A 27,943-nucleotide genomic window follows, 5' to 3' on the forward strand; every position below is an offset into this window, starting at 1 on the left:
TCAGGGGTCTGGTAGATCCGATGTATCCACTATGACTTTAATAAAAATAGTATCATCTTTAATATACGTTCCATTCTCTAGAACAGTTTGAGCCACAAAGACCGGACAGCCAGATGCAATGTTCATTTCTCCAGTTGGCTTCTTGAAACTGCTGCTGTTTGGATCCGGCTTGAAAGCATCTCCTAAGTGGCGTCGAGACGGTCCCTGATCCATTAGCATGAGAGTCACTTTCTGTTTAAACGGCCAAGGAAGCAACGCATCGTATTCTCCACGCATTATGACAAAAAACAGCGACAAGTGCGTCCCCTTTCCCATGCCATCTCCGTTGAGGTAAACTCTGGCACACATCTTGTAGCCAAAGTATCCAGTATAAAAGGGTTGGCTGTACAAGGACAGAGTCTTCCCCATGACTGCCTCTTGCTTCCGACGTTTATAATCTCGGATTTTCCAAATTAATACTCCGTTGTAACTGGCAGTTTCTAAAACTTGGAATCGGAGGTCCATGTCAGCCAGCCGAATATCATGAACACTCAGCATCTGATCATGTCTGCTCAGCTGTGTCTCTAGCAGGCCTGTTAGAAAACAGACAAAATGAGGGTGAGAAAAGACTTCTAAAGACTGTAAAAATCAATTGCCAATGCTGCTGTTGTATTTGAAAACATCTGCCTCCTCAAGAAACAAAGTGCATTCGGCCACCCATGAAGCAATTTCCACAGACAATAGTTTGCCAGCTAGTATCTACGTTAACTGGGATTTTTACAAACATGGGTGTTAATCACACGTGCAGTAAAAGTCAAATATTCAAATCATTAACATAAATTTTGTCTGGTCACTAAGCAATATAACTACAGAGGCTTCCATTGTTTGAGAGGAGACTTGGTAGCACTACCTGTAGATCGCTATTAGCGGTGAAGACCTTGGAAGTGGTCACACATCCTACACAATTCCTCTGAAATTCAGAAGCACCTCTGATCACTCAAAATATTCTTCTCAGACACTACTTGTCTCAGAAATGTAGTGCTGTTACCTTGTCTCAAGTTCATCATAAAAGAACAGAAAATTCAAGCTTAGCTCTGCATTATATGGGCAGTTATTTAGTTTGGAGGGAGGGCTGTTTTTAATGTCCTCTTTCCTTCGCATGAAAATATTACTCTTTGTCTTTGCATACCGGCAAAATTGGCCAACATACAATACTGAGAAGCAGATGAATTTGTAGGGCAGGTTTGTTTTATACAGATCTATTTAAACATTAAGTTCTTTGTCCCAATCATTTAAACACTCACACATGACCTACACTATCTTGCCAAACTCCAGTTTTCACTTTATTCAGCAAGCACAATAATCTTATTCTCAAGCAGATCTCACAGTTTTCTTTGGACCAAATATACCTCTGTAACAGATATCAGGACAGCTGGTTTTAGGGGGATAACCATACTGTTGACCCATTCATGGGGGATAAGAGTAATAAAAGAAAACTTGTCAATATACCAAGACTGTATTTAAAGAAGCTGCTGAAAGCTATTAACTGTCAAAGATCAGTTGAGAAACTATTTATAATGACCTAACGCTGTAATCAAGACACTGGTCAAGAAAACAAAATAAAAGGCAAGAACCAAGCCTAAGAAACAGCATGGAAGCAATGCCACATCATCCACAAAGGGATTACGCAGTCTCCTATTAAAAAAAATCAGAAGAATCAGCATTATTGATGCTTCCACATAAAAATCACAATGGGAGTGCCTTTCGAAGGGCATAATTTTTCTCTTGACAGCACTGCTGAATACTTCGTTCCATTGTGCTTACACTTACTTGTATTTCGAGCTCCTTGCCCTGCAGTTTTATCAACACTTTCCAGCTCAGTCACTCTGTTCTGGAGGGATTCTACACTGCTCTTCATGCTGTCAGCCTCCTCCCAGTTCTGTCGGAAGGGACGGATTTCTTTGTCCAGTTCTTTCAGTTTCTCTGCTTGACTGTCTATCACTCGCTGTATAAAACAGTAAGTTACAAGTTAAAATAACAAAAATACATTAACTTATGCAAATTAAACAAGGATTATATATATCAATAAGGAGATGTATTTCCAATATAAACAAGTGTCACTTATGTCAAATATTTTAATAACACAAACCTTGAAAATTTAGAGGAATGGCCCAAGTATTTAGAAAACAAAAAATCTTTAGTGCTGCATAGGTACTAATATTGCAGCACTATCAGAATGATAAACACAATTTTTATTTTTTTTAAAAAAGGAGTTGTTAGTGTGCTCGTCTAAATTTAAAAAAAGAAACCTTTCGATGCAAGAACAATCATCTGAATGTCTCTATATTGATATTATGGGCTGATATTTGTTGCTTAAGAAGTACTCTGACACAAAACTCAACAAAGTATGGGCACAACAACAACTTACCATGGTGTGAATCAAGTGGGTGCTCATGTGCATGCATTTATCATGAGTAACAGCAAAATAACTTATCCCTCCAGAAAAACATCAGTACTCTTGCACATATGGAGCAGGAGTACGGATACGTGCAGATACAGCGGCATTAGCAAGCTCCACGCTCACATAAATCAGTTATCAAAGCCTAAGTTATTATGTGCCCATAACCACAGCAGAAGCCCTGAAGAGTGTAAGCAAAACTACCACTTCTGACCCCTTAAGGCACTTTTAAAATTCCCACTCTTACCTCCTAAATTGAATAACCCTCCTGAAGGTGCTTGCTGGCACCTGAGTCTTTTTAAGAAAACAAAGAAAAAAATCCCAGCTCATTTTGGAAAGGCATGAAATATAATATTAAAGAAAAAAAAAATACATAGAAAGGCTGGTATTCTCCAAAAGTGGGACATTGCAAGCACCTCAGTATATTACAAATATAAAGGAGAACACATTTCCCAGTCTAGCTCAAATCTGATGCAAGAAATACATAGCATTTTATGTTATCACAGCTAATTTGGACTAGCAGGAATTTTAGCCAGAACCCCATAATCAGTTGCGAAGTTCAAATGATAACACAAATATTTGAGACAAGAAACTACTTTTGCTACCACCTACAGTTAAATTCCAAATCTAACTTTACAGTTTATCATCATACAGTGCCAACATGTATAAAAATGATTTTTCACTTCTTAAAAAAAAGTAGCAGTTGAGTACAAAACAAGAAAATAAAGTTATTTTGCATTCGCCTTCTGGTTAGCCATGTGGACTCAATGTTCCCCACTGATGGGGAAAACCCTTCTGCCTCATGCAACCTTCATTTCCCCTTTTAGGCATTTGCTTTTAATCATGTGTTTTCAGCTATACTGAAAGTCTATAACGATTAATTGAAGGCTGTCAATTTGATAAGTCAGCTAGTGAAATCATGTTCTAGGAGTGTTTTATTTTGTTGTTTCTCAAAAGCACTGAGCAATCTAACATATTGCAAGATTAACTATTTGTTTCTCTGTTGGTGTTTTAAAACAAGCTTATATATCTCACTTGCAAAATTACAACTTTGTGAAGGAAAGCTGCGTACCAAATCATAAATGCAGGGGCATGGTCCCATTACCTAGATTAAGTAACTTCTCTGGACATACTAATCATCAGCTACCAACACAGTCACACCCTCTCACTTGGGTTGATGGTAATCAGAAAATAAAATAGGGAAAGGCTGTTCCCTAGACATATAAAAAGGAAACACACTATGGAATGGCCTGAATGAGCGCTGTAAGAGCAGGGCCACAAGATTTGGCCATTAGTTCACAGTTAACATGCAAAAGTAAGCTCAAAGTGTGCCCGAGTCCCATCTTTTTCCTTTATTCACACATGAACTCTCCAAGGCAAGAACAGTAACATGGTTGTGGGTTTGTACAGTGCCTCACAGAGATGCTCTAATTTCCAATTGGGACCTCTTGGCACTGACAGTTATCAAACAAATGAATAAATACATTTTCAAATGAATTGGGAAAGTGGTAAAGATGCAGAAGAATTGCAAGTTATTCTTCTTTTCGGAAAAGTTTACTAGAAGTTATTACTGGGGACCAACTTCTCTCCATCAACGTGCGTGCAACATTCTACCTTTGTACATGCACAATCAATTCTGTTTTTTTGCTGCTTCTACTACACATTGGCAAATGTGTAGTATTTTGTCTCCTGTACCTCTTCAAGAGAATTAAAGAGATACAGAATAATCAGAAATAGACTTGTATTCTGTTTTTAAAAAGCAGTGGGATCTCTATCTTTTTACCCTACAGGGAGTCAACCTCCCTCACTGCTGGGAGATACTAAATCTGAATTTAATACAGCACTGGAGAATTTCACTGTCTCTAATTATTCCATTAGAAAGCACACAGATGTCTCGCACTGTACTCATAAATTTTCAAGTAGATAGCAATTTTCTGCGTGCACTTTTTATTCCAGCAACTGACCTCTCTGGATCATTAGTCCCGAGTTATGTACCTGGCAAATCATTGAGGGCTCTTCTTGATGGCGATTTTCACCTAGGTTTTGTTTGGTATTTCTAATAAACAATTTCCAGAATTTTAGCACTATTATTACTAAAAGAATTTAGAAGACATCACGAGGAACTGAAGAAAGTTATATTCACAGTTCTCTCTTTCAATGCTCCTAATGGACCTTTCCATTGCAACTGATAGAGCAAAACTGAAAAGCTAAAGAACACGCTAGAAAAGGAACCGAAGGTACTACTTGACCGGGAAAACAAATTATACATCCTCCTCCTTTAAAGGAATGTATTACCAATCAAATCATTTTATATTCATAGGGTCATTGTTTCTTTTGTCTTGAAGTATCTCATGTCCACGCTCAGCTTAAGACTTGGAATACTAATATGCTTCCATATACTCATAAGAGATACTGGATGCGAAAGCTCCCTTCCGCAAGACTGCAGTCAAAAAAGTATCACATACTCTCTTGGCAAAAACACTTCCCCTAGAGACTGGTATATAGAAAATCAAGCTGAATCAAAACATCTCAAGATTGAGGTTCCTGCCAGTGCCCAGACATCTTTGGTGCATTTACATGAGTTGTGTTAAATGCCTCGCAGTGCAGATGATGCCAGTTGTGCTCAGAGAAACAGCTGTTCCCAAGCCAAAGAAGGTTACAGGACAACTAATACTGAAACTGTACTAGAAATTACTAGCACGTATAGGACTTGGGGGACTAAGCAAATAACGCTTGTCCAGACCTGAATTGTCTAGTTCTACACTGGAAGTACCTGTGGCTCTTGTATCCCCATGGCTGCTCAGCGCAACCCAGAAAAAGAATGGCTCACAACAGGTAACAAATCCTTCAGCTCTCAGTAGGCCAACAGAAGGAGGGTAATCACATTGTCCAGGGAAAACCAAATTGAGGCATTTTTCCAGGATGTCCTTAACAACCTGACTGAAGTTCCACTAAGTGGAAGGAATCAGGTTGAAAGAGCTGTAAAACACATTTTGCCTTAAATAAGTAAACTAAAATAGCTGGCAAAAAGTAGTAAAGGGGAGGAGGGTTAAAAAAAAAAGAAAGAAAAAAAAACAAAGAGCAAAACACATCCTCTCCTGTACTTATTATCACCAAAACCCCACCTGCTGGAATCTGCCAACCATATTGTTTTGTGGAGTTTTTTTTCTAAACATAAACCATTTGGAAATTGATTTTGCTAACACTTACAGCTTGAGGAAATCAAAGATATTGCAACCTGTCATCTAGACAATCATGAAAAACTCTGCTCTATGTTTTTTCCATTTCCCCTCTCCTCCCTGGTTATTGAGACAGCATGTGTAAAAACCCCAGGCTTACAAATTAACTTACCTCCTGGTGGATTCAATCAGCAATATCAATACATACGAGGATTAGCTTCCCAGTGTCAGAATGCAATATTGTAAGCATGCAGCCACATCCCAGACTATCATCAGAGCAAGTAAAAATGACTAAGGCAGGCTAAACTGGTTACTACGTGGGCAGAACATGGAAAGAAATAAGTGCTATAAGGAGAAATGTTGCTGTTGCCGAACTTAAAAGTTTTCCTTATAAACCTACATCGAGGGTCTCAAGGCTCTGAGCTCTTGAACGTGTTACACTTTGAATTTTAGCCATATTCTAGTTTGGATGTTTATATCCTTCTTGAATATCAATATTTCCAGTTTAATATGTGAAGTGAATAGTAAGCAAAAAAGATAATTTTATTTAAATTCCGTTAAGATGGATGCTAAAGCAGGTATCTGATATGCTAGCAGCAGACATACTAAAATAACGTGTAAATGATACCTTGCTTGCTAAACATCTCCTGAGGTTTCCCTAATTGCTGTTACTATCGCGCAAGCTAGCACAAATTCCCAGCACCCACATCCCAAGTCAGCTCTGAATACAAAGCAAAGAATTTCAGCTTGGGCTAAGCACCATGCTAGTGCATTCAGAGGACTTCTAGTTCGATGCTGGCTTTTAGCCAGGTGATTCAGACCACAGAATAAGAAAGTCAGACCTACTGGGAAAGCAATAATTAGATACATTTTCCTCAGAAGAAGAACAGAAACAAGGATTTTAAAAAGTGTATTCAAACGCATTGTACTCCATTTAGATTAATTCCACACCAGACTGATCTCACTCATGATTAGTATTTTTTAAAATACCAGCAAGTAGAAGAGAAATATACATTATACATATGACAGTTTTAAGGTCCTAATCTTGTCCTCCAGTTTGACAGCAGTTCCTCAAGCAGTTATTTTTCACAGAGAAGAAAAAATAATTATGATTATTCTTCAGATAAGATTTGTGATTTTGTTCTCAGTATTTTCCCTTCCAAACAGGGGGTTTGTTTTAACATAGGCTAAGCAACTGCAGTGTTTAAGTGAAGTATCTTACTCCAACAAACCAGCTACTGACCAGAATAATAATACTAATAAAAAAAACAGAATAGCTTTATAATAAGGTAAACTCTGTCCCCCCCTTTTTTAATTAGAACTCCTCACTTCACAACTGTAAATGCACAGAACAGAAGCTACTACCATTTCTGCTTTAATGGGGAGATTCTAAATTTCTTACCTGTAAATGAAGTATTTTAGATTCATTATTCCGCAGCATTTCCTTCTGTCTTTCAATTTCTATTTCAAAGCTACAAATCTGATTATGTAAAGTTTGTATACTCTTGTTCTTTTCCAAACTTTCATTCTGGAGCAAGGCCACCTGGAAAAAATTCTACAATTACTCCTGCCAAAGTTTATTAAAAAAATAGCTATAACTGTTAGTTTTAAACTATCTTACACACATGAAAGGGATGAGATCCTAGTAAAATCTCTCTCCATGTCTTGCAAATAAATAAATAAACCCCAACCTTCTGAAAGCTACTTTTGCACTTCCAGTGTAGTATCGGTACAACTTTGGCTAATGAAAGTGCAGATGGGATACACAAACAGCAAAACCCCCTTGTGTCTAAGCACAATATTTTCTTTATTCCATTTATTTAATGGCTTAGTTTCCTGGTTTCCACTAACTGACTTGGGAGTTGCTTGGAGTTTGGAAGAGACAACCTATTTAGCTCTAAATCAGTGTTAGGAACTCGAGCCCTGCACAGAAGCAGTACCAGGGAAAAGCTAGTTGGGAAAGGGAAATCTTCCCCACCTACTCCAATCTATCCTGATCTACAGCAAGTTTAAGGAAAAACACCACCGGAGTGGTATTGGCTTGGCTTCACAGAATGTGATGGTGATGAAAACTCCTGAAATGAGTGAATACAGAAGGGATCCATGCAACTGAAGGAAAATCCAACGGTGCCTACCAGTAGAAAAGACTGAGGTACTACAGGCTGCAGATTATTCTCTCTCTGTATTGACATTTTATGAATTCATTCATAAGTGACTCATTCTGATTTTAAAACACGTGCCTTGTTAGAAGAATATAATAGATTGTATCTCCTTGGGGATGAAAGTAATACAGTAAATATTCTCTGTCACACTATTTTGTACTCTGTTCATTAATGTGGTTTGGGGAAGGGGGTTGATTTGCGGTGGTGGGTTGCTTTATTTAAAAAAAATAATCTTATTTTTCCCCAGACAAGATTATTCAGTGGCAAAAACATAGAAAACAAACACTTGATACGAAGTGACAGTTGGACATGCCCTGACTAGTTCCACAGATAAATCTTTATATGGGTAAGAAGCAGTACCATTTTTGACCCAGGCAAATCTTGATAAACATTCCCCATTAAGACCAGTTACTTGGATGCTTCACATTCCCCAAAAATATCTACACCACCACCCCCAACACAGATGCTAGTTTGAGGTCAAAACATTTTTACCCCTGATGTGGGTACCATTGTAGAATTCGACCACCCTAACTGCCCTCTAATCAGACACAGTCAAATCACTTATGTGTCACTGCATTCCTAGACGGAAGAATCTAGCCAGAGGTAAATAATTTCGATCTCTATACTAGCCTAACCTAGACAAAGGACTGCCAAAGTCTGCAAGGCATTCAGCAGGCTCATCAGACAGTTGCCCAAAAATATAGATACCGTAATATACGTGCGTACCTACTTTTAATATAGCATAGCATGTGTGCATGTACACACGTACATTAGTTCCGCATTTTATACATGGAAAAACTGGCAGAAGAGCCTCAACAGAAATGAGACAAAGCCAATTTTGCCAGTGCAGAGAGAGAAAATCTCGAGACTGAAGTAATGCATGCCTAGGTACTAGAGATAATTTTTAAGAACAAGTTTAAATTTAAACTAGTACCCCTGCCTCCTACATATTTCAGATCTGCTGGGTAGCCACTTTAGTTTTTTGCATCCTCGTTTTCCTTAATGAATCAGAGTTCTTTAGTTAATTGTGATCTTTACATTCCCCTTTTCTCATTGTTTCCTCCCCAGGCCTCCCAATCATAAGGCAGTTACACTCTGTGTCACTACCATTACATTTCCATTTTTGTACAAGTTACAAAACGTGGGCTTGTCTCGTACTGAGATTTTCCACGCAGTTCTACAGAACACAAGAAAAATAGAATTATGTCCTGCAGCCCTTAATCATACAGAACTGTCACTGCTAAGTCAGTAATTGTAGTTTGGTGGCAATTTGCGAATAAGAAATCTTTAACACTAAATATAGTTTCCTAGTTGCATTTGGCGTAAGTCTTTCAAACTTGAGTTAAAAAACAGGGTAAAGGAAACATAGCATCCATTTAGAAACTGCATCCATCAGCTTCCTTTACTTCCTTGTCATATTTGGAATATTGCTAGGATAAAGCATGCTCTATTCAGCAGTTTTTCAAATTAAGCTATTGCTTATTATTGATTACTAAAAAAGAATGGAAGAAACCCTCTTACGCCACAAAGAGCTGGATTGAAACAGACAGGTCCCATATTTAAGTCACATATTAAAAAAGAAAAGTGAGTTTATACCAGATTTCTTTAAGAATGTGACGAAGCCACAAAATTACATTCAAGTCATTATTTCCAACATCACAAAACCTGTGGGAGTTCAGTCTGCAAGTCTGTCCCATCACAGAGTGAACAAAACACCAAATTTTAATTCTCCCCACAAAGTTTTGATTCAATATTTTACATCTGACTTCTTACTACTCCTTACCAACAACAGCACTCAAATACCAAACTCATAACTTAGTATAAGCTTTGCAGCTCTGAAGACTTTCAGTTTGCATACTCCACAAGCAATGTTAAAAAACATGGTGACTGGGAGAAGGCAACTTCTCCTTTCCCCTCCATACATATCACAGTGAGTACTCCAAATGAAATCTTGACCCTACAGAAACCAACAAGACCTCCAGTGACTTTAGCAGGTCCAAGATTTCCGTGACGTTCATCAGTTAACTTTGCAGTGTTGTTCTTCAGGGCATTGATTAATTTTTCTCAAAGAAGAGAACATCAATGAAGTTACAAATCATTTTGTTACCCTTCTCTAGAATAAAGTCACTGACATATGATATGTGGTTAGCTATTCTGGTAACTTGGCATGGTCTAGGGATTTCCAGTGATTCAACTCTTTATTATGAATAGGAAGAAGTCTGCAAAGCAGGAAGTGAAAAAAAAAAAAAAAAAAAATGGACAAACAATGATAAGCAGTTATGTCCTAAATGAAAGTTCAAACAAAAATTGAACATAAAAGAGTAGTAAAGTGTATATTCTCTTAGCTCTATAAGAGACAAACATAGAACTGCTGGGCATTTTTTAAATGACAAAGCACCTCTCAGGACACTGACAAAAGGCAGAACATGGTTAATTCTGGAAGTCACAGGGAACATGGTTTCTTCCTATCATGTAAAATAAATTGTATAGTTTTAATCAGACTAATGAAAAAAGAAATAAGGATATGAATTTGTATCTGTTAAAACCAAAAAAAATGTACAGTTCCTACATCAACAAAGAAATTCAAGTGCAAAAGCGAACTTAAGTATTGTTATTGATCATCAAACTAAGACTTACACATATAATAAAAATTCTACTTAAAGTAACTAGATGTCTCCCAGGTTCAGTGGTTTCCTTACAGGGCTTCAAGTTCAAAAACAAGGAGTCCATGCACAAACGTGCTGGGGACAAAATTGTATTTCGCTGTTCCTGTTAACTTCTGCTTTAAAACTATGCTCCCTGCGGCTGCAGGACCTTGCTGGAAACCCATGAATGAGAGATCACTGTAGGCCAAGCAGGGAACATGCTTTCTAGACAGAGTTTGCTAAACTTGAGCTAGCAGTCTGCTGTGAGATGACAGAAGTCACAAACCACACATATCCTAACTGCCACTGAGCTTACACTGGTACTTTTTTAAAGGCTATGTAAATCTTTTTGAAAAAGTTTTAAGAAAACAGTGATTTGTTCTGAAGTTTTGTGGTTGGTTTTTTTTTTTTTTAATCAAAGCCTTAAATTTTATTTGCAGAACAGATGGTTAAGTCATTCATATGATTCTGAGCTGATACTGATATGATTTCCAGCATCTCCCAAATCCCAAACATTCTAAAACCAGGAGTCCCAAGGAAGCATTGCAACATGAACTTCATTCTGGTCTAGCACTAAAGGAGAAATCAGCATGCCCATGAGCTACAAAATGTTTACTTTAATTAACCTTTGCAGGTCATTAAGCTTGGAAAGCAAGAACAAAAATAAATAAAATAGATAACCAGTTTATTACATGGTATTTCTAATAATGTTATCTCTGGAAAAATATGGAGGTAGCAAAAATACAGCTCATAGCGCTGCCATAGCTTTCTGAACCCTCCCTTTTGTAAGAAGGCAGCTCAGAGAGGAAATTTAATACTGGACTGTTTATCTATGCGAAGAAAGTGTTTTAATTAAGCTACCAATGGGGAGAATTGTATATGGAGTTGCGAAGCCAAGTTTCTCACAGCATTTTATTATAACAAAGGTACCAGATATGCTAAATGGCTTGATTGCTTTTGGAGCCTATTAGTGCTTTAGCTGTACTGTTGAACAGCTGTTAAACAGAAACAAAGCGCTTCTTCCAGTACTTTTATATGATTTAAAGAAATCAATGAAAATTAGAAGTGAGTAGAAGATATACCTTATTTTCTAGAGCATTGCTCCACTCTTTCAATAAGTTAACATGCTGCACTGCTGAGCTGGCTTCATGTGCTTTAATTTGTTGGTTTGTTCCCTGTGACAACAAAGAATTTATACATTTTAGCCAATTCCACTTCTTTTAAACCTACAAAGAAAGAGTATATCAAGACATCGAACCAACACTACATATTTTGGTTCACGGATGCATGTTGCAGAACTGTAGAGAGAAGGGAATCTACTTGGGAATTTACAAAAGTCAGGAATACATTTAATATAGCAAGTGTTTTATACAACTGCCATATATCTCCACCCAGTGTGCTCGATACGTCAGAGACAATAAAGATGAACAAGATTTACAAAGTGAATTGTACTTGAGAGTCTTCTGTGTAACTTTACACTAAATAAAGCACAATAAAACTCGAATCATACAAAACCTAAAATGTCCAATTCCCCAAACTATAATTTAAAACTTCTGCTGTATTTCATGAACAGTTTCATAAGCACTAAGTTCTCCCTCAGTTGAGTATTAAAGACAAATATTTAAGATAAATTTATCATCACTGGAAACTGCCAGCTTTATAAACTACTTTGAGAGATATTACAATGCCTACTTTGTCATCCTAAAGTGTTACCATGATTGGTCTGTTATATTCAGATATGCTGCCTCTGCACAACCTATAAATGCTGTTACAAATAACCACTATATCAAAAATTTACAGAACACACATAGATCACATACAGAGTACATAAGATGCAGACCATATTACTTTATTTGTATTGTGTTGCATTACACCTACCTCAGTAAGTGTTTTGCAATGCAGAGTATATTAGCTTTGATGGTAGGTATGCTGCAAAGCACCTGAAAGGGTTTCAATGATCCTCAAAGTATGTACTCTATATAAAATACTAAAAATATATATGTGGATATATGTACATATATGCACACATATACATACATAAAATGAATGGCAATACATACGACATAACAGTGGGCAGGGGTTACAGCATTGATCAGTTCTACCACCAAGAGCATTACTGCTAACACTTAAAATGATGAATGCTCATTATTTAAGAACCTGGAAATACCTGCAGGAAGTAATTTATTGAGAAGAGTTGCTGCTTACAGTTCTTGTCTCTTTAAGTTATCATGGACTAACGAATCACGCTATCTGATAAACTCCTTTTTTTCCTGTCAGAGGTTTCTGATATTTCCTGACTAATGTCTTATATAAGCATCCAAATTCCCCAAGATACATGGTAAGGGAAGCAGAATATCGGAAGAGACTGGAATAATGAACTCTGAGGTTTGGCCTTTTTTATTTTTTAAAATATTGCAGGGATTGCCAGGATTAAAATCTAAAACTTTCTTTTTTTTTAAATTCATGCTATGCTTTGATTATACACCTATGTGCACACAGACATATGAATGCACAGAAAAAATGTTTTAAGTGCTCTAATCTATATTTAACCTTAATAAAAATATTAAGACACACAAATGAGAGAAAATATAAACATACTTAGCTCAAGAAATGAAAATACTTTCATAGAAACAACTGAGGTTACTAGTCTATTTTCTGAAGAACAAAAGTGACTTTCCTCTTATTCTAAGTTAAGTTCTTCAAATGTATCATCTCCTATTTCGACAAGATGCACCCCATAACTGAACTCCCAAACCAGTGCAGGAATGTGTGGGCTCTTCACGTTGTTTATTTTTGAAATGCAAAACCAAACACTTGCTGCATATTCACTTGGTGTAACTCGATGACCTTTTCTTAACCAAGACTAGAGAAGTCCAGAACTTTCACGTCAAAGAGTTAGGTTCTATTTGCAGACTTTCATCAATTGGGAAGTATAATTGTTATATACTGACCTGAAAAGTGCAGCCATAACGCTTAAAACTACAGGTACTTGGGGCATTAATACATTCTGACAAATGTGCATTCAACTGCAATAGGAAAAAAATGTGAGTTTTGGCAAGAGACGTTTGCATGATAATGCTCAAAACATAAAGGGCACAGGTTATCAGGTTTGTATTGTGTGCCATTTGCAGAACATACAATACACGTGTGTATATTTTCTCCAGTCTGACCTAAAGTGCAAATACTATAAGTACACATATGTAAACCACACGCACATGCCAATACAGTATACAGTGTGATACACTTAATATACAGTGAAACTTCTACTAAAGACTATTTCAATAGGCAACCCAATTAAAAAAAAAAAAAAAAACGCAAACAAAAAGAACACACTTTACAATTATTTATATGATTTCATTTGACTTTAGCGAATGACTAATCTTTTCTCAACAAGTAATTTTTTACTGGTGTTCTGAGCAAGTCTTAAGATCAGTTTCACTGTAGTAAAGTACATTTTTTTCTAATCCTAATTTCATGAAGAACCAATTTTCTGAAACGTAACATGCAATTCTCTGTGCCTAAATGTAACGGTTAAATTACACAAAAAAAGACTAAACAAGTACTGCATGAAACAGACAAAGAGTTTTAGAATAGGTACAGTTAAGTAACTTTAAAAAAATGCAGTACACAGGACTAAAACTGATTAGTAAAATGCCTGCATTTTTCACAGATTGAGATTTACTCCAATATCTTGAATTATTATGAGCACAGACCACTTTTCATTTAAAAAATAAACCAATTCACAGAAGCATATACATATATACAGACAGCAGCCATTGCAGCGCAGAGGGCAGCAGCTGGATGCAAACTGCCTAAAAGTTGGAGCAAAGAGCCATTTTTGGAAAGGACAGTGCAACAAACACTCTTCTCTGCAGTTTGTATTTCCCACAAAGCAGACAGGAGCTAGAGTCTAGCTCCTCAACTGGCATCACTCTCTTGGGTTTCAAAATCTCATTTGAAATTCCCACACCATAAGTCCCACATGACTCAGCTCATCCACCTCCATGGAAAGAAGCGGTGAACCAGTTCTGCTTTGAACGTGTTGCTCTGGAACAGACAGGGCAGTCTTTAAAAGCAGATACCGAGATGCAAGCCGTCACTCATCTCTGATATACACCTATATGTTCTAAACACTATCTGTAGAAATTCACAGTATAGTTTCAAAAGACACGTGGTTCAGAAAAAAAAAAAAGACCAAATAAGAAAGAGACATGTGGTATAACAGGCTTTACAAGAAGGCCACATTTTCAACTTCTCAAAACTAGAAGTCTGCCAAAGAGTTATGAATTAAACATGAAAAATTGCCTTTTATTCTGCAATAGGATATTCGCTTCTTGTACGCTACAGAATTTTCTCAAACTGTTTAGCAGGCATTTTCCTATTTTCTGCATTAGAGTCATTGTCCCTAACCATGCAGCTAAGTAATAATATATACATTTTCACAGTATCAGAAAAAAATTAAGCAACATACAGCAACAGATGATGCAGGGCAAGATGACTGTTTAAAGTTCTTTTTCCTACAAATGGTTTCAGAACCCAATTCTGACTATATGTGTAACAGCCCAGGCTTTAATGGGTCAATTCTTAATAGCACTCGGATATACCTCTTCTCAAACTAACTGCTGAAGTCAAGATTTAAGAATATGCCTAAGTGTACCAGAACCAGGATCTAAACTCGGAAGTAAGCACTGAAAGAATTGACAGTATAAATATTTTCTCTTTTCTTAGCGGCTCAGTTTCCCCTAATAGGTACAATATCTATCATATATTTTATATTTCATTATCCTGGGGAGAACGACTGCCCCTGTGTTTTGCAGGTGCCTTATGTGCCTTGTGCTCTATGACATGGTCGATAATTTACGAGTGTAACTGAAAAATAGTACAAATCCAACTCAGGAAGTAAGTACCAGTGAAAAGAGAAAAGCTTATCCTCAGATCAGAAACTTAACTTTCCTTAGGTGAGGCTTACAGAGTGCTGAAGACTTAAATAAGCTCTTCCCAATCCTTGCTGAGCAAGTTCTATTTTTAGGAAAAAATAACGCACATAGACTTTGACAGATGCTACTTATATCTTTTAATGTACAAGAACGTGGATCTGTTCAAACAAGACAGGTTTGGTTTGTTGTTTTTTGTTTGGTTTTTTTTTTTTTTTTTCATCTGGTCTATATATTACTGCAAGCTTCCACACATTGAGAGAAACTTTTATGCATTGTTGCATCTGGCTGTTGCAATGTTGTACTTACTTTACTTTGTATGTTACACTAATTCTTTAAGTGTCAGTTATTATTTTTTCCCAGATTTAACAGATAATTTTTAGAGATTTAATCATAATTCAAGTTTTTCCATTGAACGATTCTACACATTTATATGATTTTTCTAGTCTTTATTAACTCTTGTCAATGTGCACTAAATTTTAATTCTCTCTTTTTATTTCAATATAAGCTAACTACCCCAAGATGCTGCTCTATTGTGCTCAACAAATGCTTCAAATGGGGGAAGGGAAGTGCAGGGGGAGAGCTAGTAAAAATGAAAGCAGGAAAGACATGCGATAATCTTGGGCAAGCCAAGTGTAATAATGACACAAAACTAAGAAATGATTTATTTTTAAATAATTTTTTCAAGGTATCATTAAAAATATTTGAGTGTTATCACACTTAACTGTGTGGTAGAAAAAGCTTTTTTATGATCTCACATTTTAATAAGGAAACGGCTTCTGGCAAAATTCTTGCGAGATCTTACTAAAAAAATTATTTAATTTTTCAGCACAACACTGGGCATGACTTCTTACCTCGCTCCTCATGAGTGTTTTAACACTACATTTATGAGGACATGAAACCATGACACACGGGCAGTCTGTATCTTCATGTTTCTACAGAGGAAAAAGCAAACAAACCACAAATCAAGTCTTACTCCGAAATTTAAGATAGGACTTACCTGCAAAGAAAAGCATCCAACAATAATTAAAAAAACATACAAGATTTTTTTCAATGCTTATCCCAGTTGTGCAGTTACAGAACTGCAATTGCTCAAACATCTGTTTATGCTTTTGATAGATGCATCGATATTCCGAAGCAAAAATAAGGGTTTTCTTGTGTTTTCCCACACAGAATAGATCTATTTTCTTCCCTTTTTATTGTTTTTACTTAGAGCAATGAAACAATAATAAAAGTCAAGTTTACTTCCCCAAGAGTTACTCACAAAAATGGGCATCTTTAAAAGCGAGCAGAACCACTGCAGATATCCTTTTTAGTAAAGGTATACAGTGCATGAAAAAGCACTTTGGTAAAGTACATTGCTCACTCTCAGACAATCTCTTTCCTATGTACAGGTAGTCCTAATTCTTTCCTAATTTTGATTTCCAAACATCTGATACTAAGTCTTACTGTTATACACCCAAAGTTTAAAGAGATGCTGCAATTTTATCATGATGCTGGGCAGGCATTTTGATCTGAACCTAGATGATGACAGACACGTCAGTATAGATGTCAAACCATACCCCCTTAGGGAGGGGAGAAAAATCAGGCCCAAGCTAATTGAATTTACATTGCTTCTCAAGTTTTTCTCAACAAAATGAAAAATCTTGAAAAACCATTTCATGTCAAGTGACGTGTCCCATTCAACTTGAAACAAACCGTTTCATTTCTGGTACTTAAGAAAAGCAAAGGAACAAAGGTCTAGATTTATAAGCCTTTTAGACAAGGAAGAACAAACAGCATGCCCTTTTTGCCCAGTAATGATGTCTGTTTTTTGAAACAAAACCAAGATGTAAAAACCCAAGCTCTCAGACATGAGAGGCCTTGGTTCAGAACTCTGCCATAAGTCTGCAGATATTTGTAAAATATAAATTTTACAAATATATTTAAAAGCAAATCATCGGGTGTGCTGTTCTGAAGCAAGTCTATCCTGCCACCCTTCTTATTCACACTAGTTCACCCAGTGTAGCACATGTGGACAGTCACAGCGACAGACAGAAGGAAGCCTAAGTTGCTCCTTAGCCAGAGAGCTGGGACAGCCTCCCAAAATGCGGAGGTGAGGAGCTAGCCTCAGCCCCTTCTCACCAGGACATGGATACCCATCCAGGAGCAATGCTAACGGACTGACAACACCTGTCCCCAGAGTATCCTCTGTCAGGGTGACCGCGGTACTCTTCTGATAAGCAGTGGCCCACATGACCATTTCTGTTCAGACTCAAGGATTGGACCTGGCCCCCCTCATTCTGAACACATCTGTCATCGGGTTGAAGAGAGACATCACACACTGCTGTGAAGCTATGGGAGCCTACTGCTCTACAAACTTCTTTAACGGTTTTTAAACTATCTGGCAAAGGCTCTGACATGGACTCTCAGTTCATGATAAAAAGGCAACATGCAACTTCTCAGCTCTGTCTCCAGTTTTCCTCCTCACTCCACATCCCAGGGCCCACCAACTGAAACCAAGGGGAGCCTTTCCAGTGACTTCATGATATACCAGACTAATCCCATCCCAGTGGCAGAATCCCCTTCCTACTGACCAGCTGAATTCACACAGTTGAGCACACAAAACCAAGAGCCAAATGCAGCACATAACATGGGTAACACCACGTGCAGGGCACCTGGCACAGATGAGGAGAAGGGAGGATATTAATGTGGCTCCCCAGAGAAGCCAGTGCCACACTGGGAACAGATCTGGTTCCAAAGCAGTGACAATGGAACAAGGTGACAATGTCTCATGTCTTCCCCAGTGGCTGTCCCAGTCAGCTCAGTGGTATTGCAGGCAACTGAGTAGAGTCCAGATTGCCTTGGGACAATCTTGTCAAATCTTGACAATCTTGGGACAAAATTGTCTACCTGGGACAGCCTTTTTGCAGCAAGGGTGGCAGTGAAGAGCCTACGCACTAAGTAATGCTGTCCTTCCACATCTGTATCATCCCACTACTGCCCAAGTATCAGTTTTATAGGAGAAGCACTTCCAAATAGTTTTGTGGATTATTCACAGAAAAATACAGTAACTCAGAAGCATTTCAGGCTACTAATTTCTGTTTTAGCAATGCACCATCTTTATCTGCCAGGAGTTAAACGATGGAAAAGGTAGCTTTGTGACAAAAAAACCCCAAACTTTTTAGATGGTTTAAACAAAAGAAAAGACATAAAGAAGTTAACTCACCTAGTAACAGTGCAGACAAGACAAATGCAGCCTAAAAAACCGTGTATTTTAACTAAAGAGTCTGCCTCCAACAACGGGGATTTCCTACCCCACGAGTCAGGGATTCTATGACGACACGAACCATACGTACTCCGGTAAAATTATTTTTGTTTCCATTTGCATACCTTTTTTCTCGGTATGCTCCCTCTAACTCCATTTTCAGTTCAAGTCACTGAGGCCTGCTTCAGTCATTAATACATCATAGAAAATTTCAGGCTACAGAAGCTAGAGATGAACTCAAGCTCTGGGTGACAAAACTCAAATGAGAAATCAAAAGGAGCCTTTCATTCAAATGTACAGTCTCATTAAGCTTCTCATTTTACTTTGGTAATGAGAATCAGGTAACATTTTATCAGGCCACAACAAATAAAGCCATCTGCATTCTATAATCATTGAACTCTTAAAAATCGAGGCAAAAATAAAATTAAGAATAGCAGCCAATTGCTAATCTTCTAATTGCAGAGCTTTCTGAACCCTTAAAGCAGCATGGAAACAAAACTGTCCTTTTTCTATGTACTGGAACATATAAGCCAATGATAACATGAGAATATGTAACACTCCTTGGAAATGTTCTGATTTACAAATGCAGATTTATTTGGAACTTTTAAGGGCAGATGAATAGTGATACCAACTTTAGTTCAATTACACTAGTGACATCTCAGCATAAAGGTACATTTTCACCTCTTTGGCTCTCTGGATAAGCCAATTGTATTACCTCTTAAAGCAACTGAGAATTCCACCACTTAAGATTTTGGAGAACAATTACTTCATTTACAAACTCTTTTCTGTACTTCAGAGTAATATGCCATTCTTGTTTCCAGCATGTATGTCTAAATTAGGTTTCACTGTGAATTAAAAATCTGATGGACTAAAACTTGTCTCAGCTTCTGAAAATCTTGAAAGCTACCACTACTTCAAAGATTTCGTAAATGTCAAATCCATCAACATCTGATAAGAGAGAGAGCTCTTAAACTAAAACAAAAGATTTCAGACTCTCAAAAATTTAACTACATTTCTCCTACAAAAAGAAATTGCCTACAAGGAACCTGTGAGCATGTTGCTTAGATATGGAAATCCAGCTTGTACAAAACATTTAATATTCCCTGATTTTGCCTCTTAAGACGCTACACATTTTTAATGTCACTCTGCCTCACATCAACTCCCTGCCTAAACAATAATTCTGTGAGAATAGCATACATAATCTAACTAAACACACTTTCACCTCTGTATCAGAATGTGCAAGAATAAACACAGTGTAAACTTCATTTTCTGTGTGTTTTCACATCTCAGCCACCTTACACTAGGTAATGCACAATTTTTAAAGTACCAGCCCTTGCGAGTATACACTCAAATAATTGAATGCCAGATCTAAATCAGAACTTGGTGAGATTCTACCTATGCCTTTTTGTCATGGCACCTCTGAGAAAAGAATGCATCTTATCATTGTGAGACTTCACCTAAAAGACAATACACAAGAACACAAAAATGAAATTCTCATCACTCTTACTATACTAAGGTCCAAAATCTGAGACTATCAAACTATGGAAACTATGTTATCAGAATTAAAAAAAAAAGTTAAAATTACAGCAAGACGGATTCAGCATAATACAGTTAAAAGCAAAACAATGCAAACACAGTTCAGTTACAATTCTTCACGTAAAGTAAGACTTTCCCACGCTCTACTCTATACTTCTAACTCACAACATGCTGCTTATCAGACAACTTATTTATGTGCCAAGAACAGCAGTAACTTGGCCTAGGCCTCTCGTGTACCTTTGCTGGTTATGCCAAGACACAGTTTGTTTTTACATCGTTTCCTCCTTTCCACTCATCACAGACCACACAGTACCCAAGAAGGATTATATAGAAAGATGCTATTTCTCCAGTCAATTGCTATGCTTATGCTTTTCCTGCACATTTACTTGTTATCATGGTAGTTGCATTTATTATATCAATTTAAGCAAAATAAAAAAGCATAGCAAAAATTACTTTAGCATCAATATTATGCAGTGGGTCTGATTTTTTTTTGAATGCAGTATCTGAACATCAGAAAAAAGAAAGCATTTCCCAGTTGGTGCAGTAGCTGGTGTTTCTGCAGCAAAAAAGTGTCTTTTGAAAGCCAACCTGTTTTCTTTTTTGACTTATTAATTCTGGCTGAGAGGTCAAGACACTACTGACAGTTACAGAAGCACAAGGAGAGTTATTATTCCACATTAATGTATAGAATCATGTTCTATTTACACAATAAAATACTGCACCTGCAACATAATCATTGGGACTTGGCTTTTACAGTATTTACAGGTTGTCTCCCGGTATTTACAGGTCTTCTCTACATGATCTGGCAAATCTTTTCTCAGTATTTTTTCTTTGCAATCAGCACGAGGACATGAGAGTTCTTCAAACTGACAATCAGTTTTCAAATGCATCTGAAAGATAAAAAAAAAAACAGTCAAGTCAACTAAGTTTTCCACATGTCTTTTATCCTTTGAGGCATCCCACATTGAATGACTTCAGAACCAACGTAAGTAATGTTATTTTGTGCACTACATTGCGCAAGAGCAAACACTAACAAATCTACTCAGTGATACATCTCTGACTTTACACTCTGTTTACCCAGACAGCAAATTTCACTGTATTGCAGATGTACACAGGCTACTTGTATACTTAAAGCATTCTATGACAGTCCAAAATTCCACACAGGCTATTTAAACAAAAGGTAAACATTCTTTTTCAGGGTATATTATTCCACATAAACATAGATGCTGCCTTAAGTTGTTCAAGCACCTGAGCTGGCTCATTCAAAGCAAGTTTAAGTACCTACACATCTCACTGTAGACTGCTGTGTAGCCATCCCTTCTGACTGTTAAAATTACTAGATTACTGTTACATTATGCCTTCATGAAACAAAGCTACAAGTTATTTTGTGCAAGTCTGGAGAAGCCAAAGGTTTAACTCCACGCATAAAGCACCACTTACACGAAAGGATTAAGAATGGTAAATAAAAATAAAAACACACCAAAAAAGAATTCAAATTTCTCACATTTATGAAGTACACATTAAGATTCTCCCCAATTTTAGTTTTCCCTCCAGTTTTCATTTGCTTCACATGTTTACATTTTGAGCTTTAGCATCACACAGTCACACGTTTTTTGACTACAATTCCTTATAGCTGATCTAAAAGTTGAATATCAAAGCAGTTTAACTCTACTCTGACATTCACAAATCAGATTAACCACTAGTATGAGCAAGTCAAGAAACGGACTGGGGTTTTAATTTGCAAGATTTCTTCTCATTCTTTAACTCCAAAGGGAAGCTTATGACTCTGTTAGATTACTTACCAGTAATTGACCCAAAGATAGTTGTTCTTTACAGCCCTTGTTTTCATTCCTGCAGTATATCTGAAGGGCAAGTAGCTCTCTCCTGCAACAATTATCCTTAAATACCTGAAAAAATAATAATAATAATAATAATAATAATAATAAAAAAAAGCACTTAATTTCAGAAATTTAAAACCACTCAAGAATATGCAAGTTCAAGTAAAGTAGAAGCCATGCAATTTGGCTATGGCAGTGTCATTTAATTCTAGTTTTATGTGCCAGAAATAAAATCCTACCATTCAATTTTTCTTGAATGTGCACATCACAGATTCCTCCACTATGAAGCAGCCCAGTGAAAGAGAAAATTTGCACAGATGTTCTACTACTGTTTCACTTTTACTAAATAAAATAAAGGGAAAGCTACTAAATTTTTTGCTATTTGTTTGCCAATGATAGGCCTGCATAAGCTAGAACTCTCTACATTGTTTGGGAAGCTGGTGTGATAGGCACAATACCATGAGATAAAAAAAAAAGCCAAAGCACAGTAGGTCAGAGAGGAAGGATTTCATGGGAGGCAGTCCCACAATGACTAGCCTGGTTAGGTGGAAAACCCACTTGCACTTAGGTGGTAACTCGTAATTAGAGACATTTTCTAAAGTCTTAGACTGGAGGAAGTTAATTATTTCACAAATAGGCAGGCTTTAACTATGTCTCCATTTTCATATTTATAAGCTCTTTCAGCAATTTCTGTCCATAATAGAACTGGAAGAAATTAAAAATAGAGAGCTCAGGGTTTGGAATTTTCACCTTTTATGGATGATACCCCATAAAAGATAAACAGACAATACAACTGCATTCTCAAGAAGCCCCATTGATAAGGGCAGGAATTGGAGATAAGGACTGAAGACCATTACTACTATTTTGAAGTCCAAAACAAAGGGATAAAAACTTCTAGTTACTTTGCAATTGCTTTCACGACCATTAAGAAATACCAAGGAACCAAGCCCAACCTATGACCACTTCTCTGACCAACCGAGTTCTGTTATACAGCATATACTGCAGGGTTACTGTAATTGGAATGGTTCCACATGCTAACGTTTAGCAACAACAACAACGAATTACAATCAGATCTGTCCACAGTGACTGTGACTCTATCCCTGGTATCAGGTAAGAAGGAAATGCTGCAACCACTCTCCTCCAATCTCATCTGACAGACGTCACTGATTTCTGTTTACTTTTCAGATGCATATGTGAAGTTTAATCAATCAACAAATCTCATGTAAATAATCCATTTCCAGCACTGTAGTATTTTTTCCAAAGTAATTCACATTGTTACTGGGCATAGTTTTGCCTACTGAAGTTAATGTAAGAAGGTAATTTTTAAACCAGTGATTTTGAATATCAGCATTCTATGGAAAGAGAGGTTTCCTGTTTCATGAAAATCACTGACTTGCACAGTTGGGCTAACATGTATTTAATATACACTGCCCTTCATGTCCTCCTCTTATTTTAGAGATATTTGAAGTTTCAGAACAAGTGCTCATATCTATGTATATTGGGAGCCAGAAAGTCAGAGTTAAAACAAAAAATAAAGTAGGCATTGTGATTACTGGTCTGAGCTCCTGAAGAGCCCATCCATGTAAAAACTGAATTACGCTGAGCACTGTTCAGGGAACTATTTTTGTGTTAAGACAAGGAGAGATCAATGTACCTGCTAACCTTTTCTTGAAAATGGTAACTATTAGAAGTATTTATTTAGGCAGTAAAGACTACTAACACAAAGAATTTGCTAAACAAAAACAATCTAACATAAAACCCGCATAAAACATGTACTAAGTCAAAAAGAAGTTTCTCTACCCTCAGCTTTTCAAAGGCAACACAAAAGTTTTACCGTGAAAAAACCACTAAAGAGGGTATCAGTGAAATAACTTTTCCGTATATGAAGACTATTACAGTTACTATAACTCCACACTGTTCTGGTTCTAGCGTGGTTCACAGAACAACACACTGTAAAAACAGAATAGTGAAACAGTAGACACCGCTCTGGAGGCAAATCAGAAGTAAGGTTTGCCTACACCTGTGACATCTCTGCATCTACAGGAGATGTAATATTTCTTATCATCCTTCCAGTTGATGGGAGGGGGGACAACTGCAATGTGTTGCTGCAGCTCCCAACTCTGAAAACAAGATGAGACACCTGGCTGGACCATTACGGATAAGGCCGACACGTTGTTTTCTTCTATGTGGTTAACAGTAAAAATGAGCTGTCTTCCTATATACAATACATTGTTTAGGTTTTATAACAAAACTATCTTCCTCAGGTAGCTTATTAGGCTTATGAAATAATTACCCCAAAGCAGTAACACATCTTATGTGTGCCACACAATTCAACACTCTTGAAGAAGAAACAAATTTTAACAATACCTTATCTTTTACTATGCTTTCTTGACACGCAGTACATTTTGGACTAGAAGAACTGGAGAAAAAGGAAAACAGAAAAAATGTTTTAACTCATCTAAATTTTTTTAATACAAAATTTTCTGTTTGATGCACTCAGTTATGATTATTCAGTGTATTTTAAAATCATTAAAAGTGGATACAGTTCATTATAATGAGATAATATGATGTTATTTAAAAAAATTTGAACACTGAGTTCTCTGTGGACAGTATCTGGCATTCCCGAGGAAATAAGTCTACCACAATGCCTCCAGCCAACTGTGTAGTGGTTTTCTTCAAGGTGGCAAAAGTCATTCCCTATCTTACAGTCTGCACGTAATCCACGATTTTCGTCATTTCTCAATCTATCTGTACAAACAGGCAAAATACTGTCTCTTCAATTACCCAGTCCTTTTTCAAACAACACCTAATTAAACATTACATTCTCTGACACTCAATTATACATCCTTTTAGGGTAAAAAAAGTATTTATGTCCATATCCTTCAAGTCTTTTCTGGTTTTAGCAACTGTTACAGATCCTTGCTCCCTCCTTTACCTGAACTATTGCCCTATAGCTGTTCTGATAGTCTAATTACCAAACTTGGGATCTCTTAGACCACAGGTAGGTTGAGCAGCAGAGCAGTCTGTGGACAGAAACTGAAGTGGAGTGTAGGAAACCTATGTTCCTACAGCTGGTTTTGGCTCTAACCTGCCAGGTGTCATTGTGTAAATCCCTTGATTCCTTTTGAGCTGCTTTTCCCCCTGTAAAATTGGGATACTCATACTGATCTCCCTTGTAAAGCACAGAGATCTATGGATAAACAGCACTAGGTAAAAGCTAGGTAAATTCTTTTGTAAAGCAACCCATTGACAGGCTATGTAAGCTGGGGCTGCTAGTAGCAGTGCAAATCGATGTAAAAGGCTGAATAAGTTTGATTATGTTATATAATCAGTATGGTTATTTCAAATCATCTCGATGGCTTCTGCTCCTTGAACTGACCATTCTGCGTCTCTCATTTCTGAGCATCTTAACTACATTGCAGCTTCAACATCTGTAATAATTTTCCTTAAGTAAAAAAAAAAAAAAAAAAAAAAGAAAAAAGGACAAAGGAAACTAATCTACTTGAGGGCTTATAGTGTTTAATACAATGTCATGCTTTCCTCGCTTTAACTGAATTCACTCAAGCATACCAATTGCTCTTTTAAACTACTACTGCATACTGAGCAGACATCTTTACTGTGTTATCTACACTGACTCACAATTCTTTGTCCTCAAATAACCCTGGAACAGAACCTGCTAGCACGTAAGCAGTGCGTGTGCGCAGCAGTATATCAACACTGAATGAAGATTTTTTGTGCCAAATGCAGAAACATCGTAAACTTATTCTGCTTCCAGTTTTATGGCACAATTTTTATTTCTCAAGAAAAAGGAGCCGTAAATTTAATTTTAATAAAGGATTTGTCTGCAACAAGCACTTGAAATAACTCGCATGAAAAAGCAGTGTGGTAGATGGTCTTACCCATGTGTCCTTTTCAATAACAGACTGGTTGGAAAATCAGCAAGGTAAAATCACACATATTATAGCTGCACTGCAATAAACACATGTGCATGTCTCGCAGCAGGGAAGGAAAATTGCCCAGATTCCAGCAATGCCAGAATTGTTACTGTTTAGATTGTTAAGGATCTGCTCTGTCCATCTGCACACATCCAAGCATGGCAGGTGTTTGGTTTTCTGCAATCACTGTTATTAACCATGTAAGAGTCTTCCAAAAACATGCATTCAGAAAGAAATAACTGCATTTCTTAAATACAAACTACACCTCACCTGAAAATGTGTATTTAAAGAAAAGTCGGTGGTGGGTTTTTTTTGTTGTTGTTTTAAATTTAATATGCCATAACACAAAACCTACGGGAGTGAATTAGTGAGCTACGGACCCTTGTACTTGACCAGTACAGAGGTTACGCTTTATCATGAGACAGAGTAACGCAATACCCTTCGATCTGTTCTGCCTTGCTGCACGTAGTCTTGATTTATACCTACGTGAGATTACAGTATTTCCAAGTGAAATATAAACCAATACCTAGAGTCAGGATGGTAACAGAATGTAAACAGGAGATCACCAAGACCTTCCAAAGTCAATTCCTCGCTCTGTTAGCAGTCCAGTACGCAACATCCAGTGAGCTCAATTTCTTCTGTACCTCTGCTTTCCCAGTAGTAAATGGAAGTACTGGCTGCTTATTTACCCCAGGAGATTAAAGCTTGCAGAATGGTCTCCAAACATTAGAAAAAGTTTTAGAATCACACTGCTGAATACAATCAGTAGCCATGCATCAAAGTTGAGAGGCAAAGAAATATACTTCTACTGATGCACAGATACTTCTTAAAAGCTAGATACTCCTTGAATGATTGCACTTTTCTTCTTACCTAGACTGGGAAAGATTGCATTTCTCAGCGTTCATTTTATGTCTACAACTTTCAATCACACACTTTGCACTCTGGCCCAAACATCTCAGTAATAGAGAAGCCAGTCTGCCAGACCCAGTCTGCCAGAATCCACAAAACATAATGCTGCAGGACATACAGCTAGGAGGGTTATAGGGAAAGGAAGTTCCACAAGCAATTACATTTATCCCAAGGGTCCCACCACTCAACTGTAAGGCTGGGTCCACAGCTAGGTTAGGTACTATCACTCTTAAGGAGCCTCTGCAGGCTCACTTCCTTGCACAGCCATGATTTACTGGGTGTATTTTACACCAAAATAGCCATGTTAGCTAGTCATGTGAAATTGCTATTCAGTCTAGGCTCCACAGACAATGAAATTCTTACTTAACGCATTGCTACATGGTATTAAACCACTTTAACGACCGTTTCAACAATATTGATGGAGAGCTTAGTTGTCTCATCCTGACCCACCATAGAACACAAATGTTTGCACCAGCATAGGGATAACAAACAAGCAAGCAAGCAACAAGCAGAAGACTGCTTTGAGCCAGGGCATTAGCTTAATGTATTCCTAAAACTGCTATGGTGTCCACACTATTTTCAGCAGTTCAGAAGATTTAAAAGTATCAACGTGTTCATCACAACAAAAAAATATACCTTAGCAAGGCATTCATGCAGGTCTCACAGAATCTGTGTCCACATTCAGTCTGTTTAGGATTGCATAAGATGAGGTGACATTTTTCACATTTATACTTATCTTCCACGGCATTTACAAATTTCTCTTTGTAGCCACCTTGCTCTGGAACATAAATCGATGCTGAAGGACTGCGATCGGGATTGGCTCTTTGTTGTACCATTTCTACAGATAAAGGGGGTTCTGTCTTCTTACTGGTGTCCATGCTCTAAGATAGTTTCTGTGGGGCAAAAATGAGAAAAATTCTGAGAAATGAAGACCTCTTTTTCCATTTAAATAAAACAAATATAGCATCTCTGAGAGACTACATAGAAATGGAAAGCACTAAGAACCGATGCGTATCCACATATCATCTGAACACAATACATACATAACTGCGTAAGTACATTAAGCATAGCAAATCTGTAAAATAGTTTACATTTTTCAAGGCTCTAGAAGGTTAAGAATT

General features: G+C 37.2%; 1 protein-coding gene across 1 annotated transcript; it reads right to left on the reverse strand.

Moving 5' to 3' along the window:
- On the reverse strand, positions 1-27,700 carry TRAF3 (TNF receptor associated factor 3; the record flags this gene model as incomplete). The annotated part of the gene is made up of 10 exons (XM_082484943.1): positions 1-572; positions 1,810-1,984; positions 7,019-7,159; positions 11,506-11,598; positions 13,375-13,449; positions 16,212-16,292; positions 20,863-21,030; positions 21,943-22,047; positions 24,346-24,397; positions 27,459-27,700. 10 exons carry the CDS (start codon positions 27,698-27,700, stop codon positions 1-3), a joined length of 1,704 nt encoding a protein of 567 aa, XP_082341069.1.
- Positions 27,701-27,943: the final 243 nt, after the last annotated feature.

This window comes from Vanellus vanellus (genome assembly GCF_965231255.1).
Source record: "Vanellus vanellus genome assembly, chromosome: 6".
Taxonomy (NCBI): domain Eukaryota; kingdom Metazoa; phylum Chordata; class Aves; order Charadriiformes; family Charadriidae; genus Vanellus; species Vanellus vanellus.